General features: G+C 64.1%; 2 protein-coding genes across 4 annotated transcripts in view; one reads left to right on the top strand and one right to left on the bottom strand.

The window, feature by feature from the left end:
- Positions 1-3,088, top strand: part of RABEP2 (rabaptin, RAB GTPase binding effector protein 2) — a 13,778-nt gene extending 10,690 nt beyond the window's left edge. Inside the window, exons 9-13 of the mRNA XM_025854001.2 lie at positions 1,188-1,365; positions 1,485-1,496; positions 1,583-1,638; positions 1,901-2,017; positions 2,436-3,088. Coding sequence (XP_025709786.1) covers positions 1,188-1,365; positions 1,485-1,496; positions 1,583-1,638; positions 1,901-2,017; positions 2,436-2,537 — 465 coding nt within the window. The 3' untranslated portion in view covers positions 2,538-3,088. The remainder of the gene's footprint in view (positions 1-1,187; positions 1,366-1,484; positions 1,497-1,582; positions 1,639-1,900; positions 2,018-2,435) is intronic.
- Positions 3,044-8,832, bottom strand: part of ATP2A1 (ATPase sarcoplasmic/endoplasmic reticulum Ca2+ transporting 1) — a 15,440-nt gene continuing 9,651 nt past the window's right edge. Inside the window, exons 12-23 of one of the 3 annotated variants that reach the window (XM_025853997.2) lie at positions 8,559-8,690; positions 7,099-7,221; positions 6,752-6,970; positions 5,732-6,067; positions 5,379-5,599; positions 5,051-5,253; positions 4,775-4,860; positions 4,550-4,683; positions 4,304-4,421; positions 4,029-4,146; positions 3,725-3,768; positions 3,044-3,335 (exon numbers count right to left, since the gene is read on the bottom strand). In XM_025853997.2, the coding sequence (XP_025709782.1) occupies positions 3,764-3,768; positions 4,029-4,146; positions 4,304-4,421; positions 4,550-4,683; positions 4,775-4,860; positions 5,051-5,253; positions 5,379-5,599; positions 5,732-6,067; positions 6,752-6,970; positions 7,099-7,221; positions 8,559-8,690 (1,695 nt within the window). In that variant the 3' untranslated portion in view covers positions 3,044-3,335; positions 3,725-3,763. Of the gene's footprint in view, positions 3,336-3,724; positions 3,769-4,028; positions 4,147-4,303; positions 4,422-4,549; positions 4,684-4,774; positions 4,861-5,050; positions 5,254-5,378; positions 5,600-5,731; positions 6,068-6,751; positions 6,971-7,098; positions 7,222-8,558; positions 8,691-8,832 lie in introns of those variants that run through there. The other 2 variants (XM_025853994.2, XM_025853998.2) reach the window with 2 other exon arrangements.

Genomic DNA, 8,832 nt, shown 5'->3' with positions numbered 1-8,832 from the left:
CCTGCCCTTGGTCGCCCTGCCCTTGGTCGTCCTGCCCTTGGTCGTCCGGCCCTTGGTCACCCTGCCCTTCGTCGTCCAGCCCTTGGTCACCCTGCCCTTGGTCGTCCGGCCCTTGGTCACCCTGCCCTTGGTCGCCCTGCCCTTGGTCGTCCGGCCCTTGGTCGTCCGGCCCTTGGTCACCCTGCCGGCCCTTGGTCACCCTGCCCTTGGTCGTCCGGCCCTTGGTCACCCTGCCCTTGGTCGCCCTGCCCTTCGTCGTCCGGCCCTTGGTCACCCTGCCCTTGGTCGCCCGGCCCTTGGTCGTCTGGTCCTTGGTCGCCCTGCCCTTGGTCGCCCTGCCCTTGGTCGCCCGGCCCTTGGTCGTCTGGCCCTTGGTCGCCCTGCCCTTGGTCGCCCTGCCCTTGGTCGTCCAGCCCTTGGTCACCCTGCCCTTGGTCACCCTGCCCTTGGTCATCCTGCCCTTGGTCGTCTGGCCTTGGTCGCCCTGCCCTTGGTCGCCCTGCCCTTGGTCGTCTGGCCCTTGGTCGCCCTGCCCTTGGGCGTTCTGCCCTTGGTCGTCTGGTCCTTGGTCGCTCTGCCCTTGGTCGTCTTGCCCTTGGTCACCCTGCCCTTGGTCGCCCGGCCCTTGGTCACCCTGCCCTTGGTCGCCCTGCCCTTGGGCGTCCTGCCCTTGGTTGTGCCCTTGGTCATCTGGTCCTTGGTCGCTCTGCCCTTGGTCGTCTTGCCCTTGGTCACCCTGCCCTTGGTCATCCTGCTCTTGGTCGTGTGGCCCTTGGTCACCCTGCCCGTGGTCGTGTGGCCCTTGGTCACCCTGCCCTTGGTCGTGTGGCCCTTGGTCACCCTGCCCTTGGTCGTCCGGCCCTTCGTCGTGCCCTTGCTCTGTTTTGGTTTCTATTATACAGACACACTTGCCTCAACAGCGGGGTGCTAACTTCGGTGGTTTGAGCATTACAAGGGTGTCCTGCTCTGGGGATGGGGGGGATGGGGGGGATGGGGGGACCCTCCCTTGGCTCCGTGTGCGGGGGGTCCTCTGGGCCCTGGTGGTGTGGCTGCTATAAACCTTCACCTCCTTGTGCTGGGCGCTTAGGTTGTTCCCCTTTTAAGTTTCCTCCCTTGGCCCGCACCCCCGGGACGGTGGCCCCTGTGGCCCCCCCCCGCCCCCCGGCAGTGACCGGCCTCCCCTCCAGGAGCTGCAGCGGCTGGTACGCCTCACGAGGCAGGAGGCGCGCGCCCAGCAGCAGGCCCGGGAGCACGAGGCCGAGCGCCTCCGGATTGAGATCGTGACGCTCCGCGAGGCGCTGGAGGAGGAGACGGCGGCCAGGGCCAGCCTGGAGGGGCAGCTGAGGGTGCAGCGGGAGGAGACAGGTGAGGGACGGGGAGCGGGGCCACCCCGGCCTCGCTCCCGGGGAGGCCAGGAGCGGGCAGCGAGGAGCCGGTGTGTAAGAAGGAGGAGCCTTGACCTCTCTTTTTTCCTTTCCGCACAGAGGTGTTAGAGGGTGAGTAGGGGCCCGGAGCCCGGCCGGGCGGGGCGGGAAGGAGGGGGGCCGTGGGCCTGACGGCTGGCCCCTGCCTGACTTCCCAGCCTCCCTGTGCAGCCTGAGGACGGAGATGGAGCGGGTCGAGCAGGAACAAAGCAAGGTGAGGCTGGCCTCCTCCGAGGCCGGGCTCCGCGACGGCGGGAGGGGCGGCAGCGCGGAGACCCTCCCCGGCCCCTCCTGCCCTTTCTGTCCCCATGAGGCCCGGTGGCAGGAAGCCGTGAGGCAGCCACCGGGCCCGGCCCCACGGAAGATGTCAGAGTCAGGGGTGGTGTGGAAGGGGCTCCCCGCCCCCCGCCCCGTCCAGACCTCGCGTGTCCCCTTGCGGCGCGAGGCCCCAGCCCTGCGTCCTGTCCGCCCCCCAGGCCCAGCTCACAGACCTGCTCTCAGAACAGAGGGCGAAGGTGCTGCGGCTGCAGGTGGAGCTGGAGACCAGTGAACAGGTGCAGAGGGATTTTGTACGACTGTCCCAGGCCCTGCAGGTACGGGATGGTCCCTTCCCCTCATGTGGCCGGGATCCAGGCAGCTCGTCCTAGGTCCTCCGAGGACGGCCTTCCAATTAGGGGCGTCCCCGTCCTCCTCCCGAGGCCGGCATCCTCCTTCCCTCCGGGCTGTTGCTCGGAGGCAGCGGAAGACCTCGCGCGCCCGGCTCTGTGGGCCGTGTGAAGCCCTCGGCCCGAGCCTGGCCTGCGGCGCATTGTGTCAGCCGCGCCTGCCCCTGCCCACGCTTGTCAGGCCGCTCTCTTAGGACCCGTTTCTTCCCTTGAATCCCAGTTTCACCGCGGGCTGGGGAAGGCGGGCCCCTGGGTGGCGGCGGGGGGCGGGGGGGGGGCGGGCAGGTGGAGCGGGGGCTGCGTTTCCCCACCAAGGGCCCTCTTCCTCCCTCACTGGACCCCACAGGTGCGCCTGGAACGGATCCGCCAGGCGGAAAGTCTGGAACAAGTGCGCAGTATCATGGATGAGGCGCCCCTCAGGGACATCAGGGACATCAAGGACACCTGAGGGGCTAGAAACCCCCCACCCTGGGGGAGACTGCCTTTCCCTGCTCCTGAACCTAGAGGCCTGGGCTTTTTGCCGGGGCGGGGGCGGGGGGGGGGGCGGCGTGTCTCAGGATAGAGTCTTCATCCCCTCCAAGCCTGGGGTTGGGGTGCTGGGGCCACCACTGCCCTCTCTCCAGCACCTCCCCCCAGGGGTGGCTGGCCTCCTGCTCCCAACGACAACACCTGGGCAGGAGTCCCAGCCCCCTCCAGGAACCAAAGGTGTAGGCTTAGCCCTGCGGCTTTCTGGCTGCCATGCTGCCTCCTGGGTCTCGGCCCTCCTGCCCCCCTGCCCCCAGCCAGACCGGCAGCTGGGCCCTGGGTGGTGGCTGCGAGCCTCTGGCCCACGGCAGCTGGGCCCTCCACACGCGCACCCCGGGACAGGCAGCTGCTTTCTGGACTGCATGACACTAAGATGCTTGTCCCCAGGGGCCCGACCCAGGCCCCGAGACATGCACAGAGGCAAGACCAGACTTTTCTGTCATTTATTTTCAATAAATAAGCAGCTCAGCTCAATCCGTCGCCTTGTCCCTGCAAGCCCCACAGGGTTGGGGAGGAGGGGCCTTTCAAGAGCAGAAGGGAAGGTGGGCTGTCGAGGAGGGTGGAAAAGTGAAAGGGACCCTCGTGTTTATAAACAGAAAACTGTCGGGGAGAGGAGGGGACGTGGGCGTCTGTGCCACAGCTCTGGCCGAAGATGCGTCACTATCAGGGTGGGGAAGGAGGGGCAGAGGGACTGGTTACTTCCTTCTTTCATCTTCTGGATCTGGAAGGCGAGAGGGAAGGGTAAGGCAGGGGCCCGGAGGGGAGAGCAAGAGTCCGTCCCAGGCTCTGCGGCCCCTGTCCCCGGCGCACGCATCTGGAGGGTGCCCCCGGGACTCACCTGTGTCCCAGCCCCCACTCGTCCCCCAGCGCGGCAGCCCTGGCAGCGGACAGCTCAGCCCCCAGCCCCCAGCCCCGCCGCGGAGCTGGCCCAGCCGGCCGCACGGCCCAGGCCGCAGATCACCCCGCCGGGAAGCCTGGCCGTGGCAGCGGGGGCTCCAGGGGGAGCAGCGAGCGCAAGTGACCTCGTGTGTGGGGGGGGCCCTCGAGGGGGTGAGGGGGGCGCGCGGGGGGGCACAGCAGCTGGGGGCGAGGGCGAGAAGGGGGCGATACCTGTGACACGGTTCAAAGAGGTGGAAGAGGGGGGCGGGTTTATCCTAAGGCCAGAGAGGACAGAGAGACAGAGTTACGGTGGGGGGGGAGGCGGGCGCGGCGGGCCAAGGAGGGCTGAGCAGGCTGTGGGCGCCCGCATGGGTGCAGGGGCGTGGGGGCCCGGGGAAGGGACGCTGGTCGTCTCAGGGCCAGAGCACCCTGTGGAAAAGGAAGCGGGGGGGGGGGGGGGGGGGGGGGGGGGCGCCTTCGCAGCGCAGAGGGCGGGCCTGGGGCGAACAGGGCTCGGAGGAGGGCCACAGCTTACCCTCCAGGTAGTTCCGAGCAATGAACTTGAGGAGCTCATCGAGCAAAATGACTGGAAATGAGATCTTGAGGACCATGAGCCAGTGGGTGAGGTCCAGGGCCTGGAGCTTGAAGATCATCTGGGAGGGTAGGCGGAGGCGGTGAGGACCAGTGTCCCTCTTGGGAGGGGCCGGGCAGGGGCCAGGGTTCCGGCACCGCCCCAGCCTGACTCCCTCCTCCCTCTGTGCGCGCCCCAGCCCACAGAGGCTCCCCGGGTGCCGCCCCGAGTGGGCTCACCGGCAGAGGGTCGACGTAGAGGATGAGAAAGTGGAGGGACATGGAGAGGCAGATGGAGCCCAGCAGCCAGATGTTCACCCAGGGGGGCATCCGCAGGAGGGACTGGTTCTCAGACAGGCTGCGAAGGGGAGGCCGGGCGGAGCCCAGGGTGGGGGACAGCAGAAGAGAACAGTGGTGAGCGGAGAGAGGAAGGGGGAGGACACAGCGGCCTCCGGAAGGCGGGTGGGGCGGGCGGGCGGGCCCCACCTGTTCAGAGCGTTGCACATCTCGATGGTGACCAGCACGGACAAGGCCATGGTCATGGGCTCGGGGGCCTCAAAGACCTCGCAGTCCAGGCCCTCAAAGTCAGGGTTTTCCTCGTTGCACTGCATGAAGTGAGTCTGCAGGGGGAGGAGTGAGGAGCTGGGATCCCACAGAAGCCTCTGCGCCCCCCTCCTGCTCCCCGCCCTCCTCCCTCCTGCATCCCCCTACCAGCTGGCTGTAGGTGACATGAGGCCCGTCATCTGCGTACAGGAACCACCAGGCTGCCGCTCCCACGGTGGCCGCACCCACGTAGCCTGCGGTGGAGAGATGGGAATTGGGGGTCACGGCTGGGGGCACGCGAGGTGTCAAGGGCTCGCAGCCGCCAACGGCTCGTTGAGGAAGAGGACCCATCGGGGTGGCTGCCCCAAGGGAGCAGGTGTGCCAGAGAGGGGTTAGTCCCAAGGGTGGGGAAGGAGTGCGGGGTCCCCCCTCTGTCCTGCTCACCCCCAATCGCCATGTAGCGGAAGAAGAGCCAGCCACTGATGAGGGGCTCCCTGGGGCTCCGGGGGGGCCGGTCCATGATGTCCAGGTCTGGTGGGTTAAAGCCCAGGGCCGTGGCTGGGAGCCCGTCGGTCACCAAGTTCACCCACAGCAGCTGCACGGGGATCAGGGCCTCGGGCAGCCCTAAGGCGGCGGTCAGGAAGATGCTGCCAGAAGGAGGCAGTCCCGTGTCCGTCCTGCCTCCAGACATGTGGCCAACCCCCCACCTCGCCGCCAGCCCACCCCACTGCCCCGCGTTCCTGCCAGGCGCCCGCCCGCCCAGGCTGCTCACCAGACCACCTCGCCCACGTTGGAGGAGATGAGGTAGCGGATGAACTGCTTCATGTTGTTGTAGATGGCGCGGCCCTCCTCCACCGCGGCCACGATGGTGGAGAAGTTGTCGTCGGCCAGGACCATCTCGGAGGCCGTCTTGGCCACGGCGGTGCCGGATCCCATGGCGATGCCGATCTCAGCCTTCTTCAGGGCGGGCGCGTCGTTGACCCCGTCACCTGTCTGATGGCAGAACGAGCAGGTGGGATGCAAACCCTCCTTGGGGGCTGATCCTCCCCTGTGCATCTCAGTCCCCCCGGGCCCCACCCCCATGCCCCCCCCATCCAGCCCTGCGCAGCGCCGCCATCCGCTCACCATGGCCGTGATCTCATCGTAGGACTGCAGATACTCCACGATCTTTGACTTATGGGACGGTTCCACGCGGGCAAAGCAGCAGGCGCGACGGCAGGCCGCCCGCTGCTCGGTCAGGGGCAGGTCGTCGAATTCCCGGCCGGTGTAGGCTCGGTCGGCAACCTCCTCGTTCTCCCCGAAGATGCCAATTCGCCGGCAGATGGCAATGGCTGTGCCCTTGTTGTCCCCAGTGATCATGATGACTCGGATTCCGGCGTCCCGGCACAGCTGAATAGAGCCCATGACCTCCTTGCGGGGTGGGTCCAGCATGCCCACCACACCGATGAATGTCAGGTCCGTCTGGGGAAACGGCCGAGAGCGACAGGGTCAGGGAAGGACTCAGAAGATGAGCCAGGGAGGAAGCTCAGGGGTCGGGGGGGATGGTGGGAGATGGGGCCTGGTGTGCAAATCTCAGTGGGGCCTCGTAAGCCCAGGGGCAGGAGACGTTCCTTGTTCACACGCACGCCTGCAGGCCTGGCGCTGCCTGGCCCAGCGGAGGTGGCTGCCCATAGATATTTCAAGGAAAGAACTAGAACTGGGAGTTAGGGTAGTGGTTTCTGCCTTCGGGGGGCCAATCCAGGCTACCTGCCGGGCCACCGGGTCCCAACGAGAAAACGAAGGGGTGGACGCTAGTGCTCTGTGGAGAGCTGGTTCACTGCAAGGTAAGGCCCAGGCACCAGAGCGCAGGCAGGTCTAGCCCCGCTCTTGCATCGGGAGTATCTCACTGTGGAACCACGCACAGAACCGAGAATGCCCAGGGACCGCGTGGGTCTCTGCTTTGGCGGCAAGCGCCTCACCTCATCCCGGACAGGCCCATGGCCACCGGCACAGTAACCCTGGACCAACTAGATGGTTCCTATAGTCCTTCCAGATTCTAGGTTCTTTCCTGTGATTCGAGGGGACGTGACGCAGCAGGACCCGACACAGGTGGAGCCAGGGAGAGGCGGATGACTTGGGGGCGAGGGGAGGCTTCCATCTGCTCACCTCGTACTCCATGAACCTGGCAGAATCGTCCAGGATCATCTCCTCTCGCTTCGGGGGGGTGTCCCGGGTGGCCAGGGCCAGGCAGCGCAGCGTGTCCCGGCCAGTGCCCCACTCCTTGATCACCGACATGATCTTGTCCTTCACCGGCCCCGTCATGGGTACCCGGGTGGTGCCAACTCGCACATAGTTACAGCGGTCAATGACCCCTTCGGGGGCGCCCTAGGAGACCAAGAGAGCTTTCAGAGACCACTGTCTTTCTTCCAGGGCACAGTGATGGGGAGCAGGGATAGGAGAGGGCTCTGGGATTAGGAAGAAGAGAGGGAATGAGGCCCATTCTGATTTCTGACCTTGACGAACATCTTGTTGCCCACAGCAGCCCGGGATTTGGCTGGGGAGCAGTAGACAGACATGGACTTCCTGTCCCGGGAGAACTCCAGGGTGAATTCCTTCTTCATTAGCTGTCGGATCACCTGGGAAAGAGGAGACGGAGAGGGAGGGGCCAGACGTGAGATTGGTGGGATGAGAATGACGATGCTGTGCTAGAAGGGCAGATCCCCAGACCCCTTAAAACATAGTCAAAAAGGATCTGGAGGTCAGAGCAGACCACAAGCCAAGTTTCAGACTGGAGCTCAGTCTGGTACCTATAGTGCAAATGGAGAGAACTTCAAGACTGTTGCTGCCGCTTTCTTACAGTGTCTAGTTTAAAGCACGACTGAAAGGGCGCCTGGGTGGCTCAGATGGTTAGGTGTCTGCCTTCGGCTCAGGTCATGATCCCGGGGTCCTGGGATCGAGTCCTGCATCGGGCTCCCTCCTCAGCAGGGAGCTTGCTTCTGCCTCTCCCTCTCTCTCTCTGTCTCTCATGAATGAATAAATAAAATCTTAAAAAACAAACAAACCACGACTGCAACAGGATGGCACAGTATGGTACCGTCTAGAACTTTCAGTGATGGTGGGAATGTTCCCTAATCGGAACCATCCAATACGATGCCACTGAGCACGGTTATTCAGCATGGAAAATGTGGCTGGTGCAGCCAAAGAGGTGAATTTTTACTTTTATCTCATCTTAATTAATTTAAATTGAAATAGCTACACGTGGGCTCCTAGAGACGTGTTATGGGACAATGCAGACCTACTGCCTGGCATGCAGTAATAAACACGCCACAAAAATGAACGCGATCCTTTTTCACCAAATGCGTCACAGAGATTTCAAAAGAAAACAACAATAAGAGTAACAATAAGTAAAAAATCAGGTGATGTTTATATTAGCATTTGTAAATTCCTTCCACGCGCTCTCTACTGATAGATATTTCAGTTGTTTTCATGATTCCTGTCCTATTAGGTCAAGCAGCAATGGGCGTCTTACGTATATATATAAAAAAAAAAAAAAAACAATGAGGAATGTGAAGGACATAATATACATTATGGAAATATTCATAGCAAGATCTTAGGAACAGAGTGGGGTTTGTTCACGTGGACAAGGGAAGCACCGCGATGGGTGTCCAGTCTCTGTGCCCGGCGCCACCCCTTCCAGCTAGGGACACAACAGGAGGAAGGGTCATCGAGGGGGGCTGCAGCGAGGCAGTGGTGAGGGCGCATCGGTCCAGGGGCCGCAGGGCCTTCCCAACGTTGGCCGGGCCAAGAACAGCTGTGGAGAGGCCGGCTGCCCATGCCGGCTGTGGTCCCCGCACCGGGCACAAGGCCCTGCCCGGCCGGACTGGTGGCCTCTGCCCCCTGAGGGTCCCTGGGTCCTGGCCTGTGCGACCCGGGGCCAACAAGGAACCCCGCGGGAGGGAGCGCCCAGACTCACCGAGTTGCAGGCATTGGCCCTCTCCACCTTCGAGAGGTTTCTCACGTCGGTGTTGAATACATTCATCTTCTCCACCAGGGTGGTGAGCGCGGTCTCGGTGGCCTCGCCCACCTTTTCGTAAACACCTTTGGTCTGAGAGCACGGAGGAGCAAGAGACGGTAAATGCCCTGCACTCCCGGCCCCTTGCTCCCACCTTCCCCCTCGAACGGGAAGGGCGCCCGCCACTCCCTCCGCCTTCCACCCAGGAGAGGCCTTGGAACAGGGCGTCCCCTTC

This window comes from Callorhinus ursinus, unplaced genomic scaffold (assembly GCF_003265705.2).
Source record: "Callorhinus ursinus isolate GAN/ISIS: 27379988/994484 unplaced genomic scaffold, GSC_fseal_2.0 scaffold87, whole genome shotgun sequence".
Taxonomy (NCBI): Eukaryota; Metazoa; Chordata; class Mammalia; order Carnivora; family Otariidae; genus Callorhinus; species Callorhinus ursinus.
Note: the sequence above shows the minus strand (reverse complement) of the source record. Positions and strands in the feature narration are given on the sequence as shown.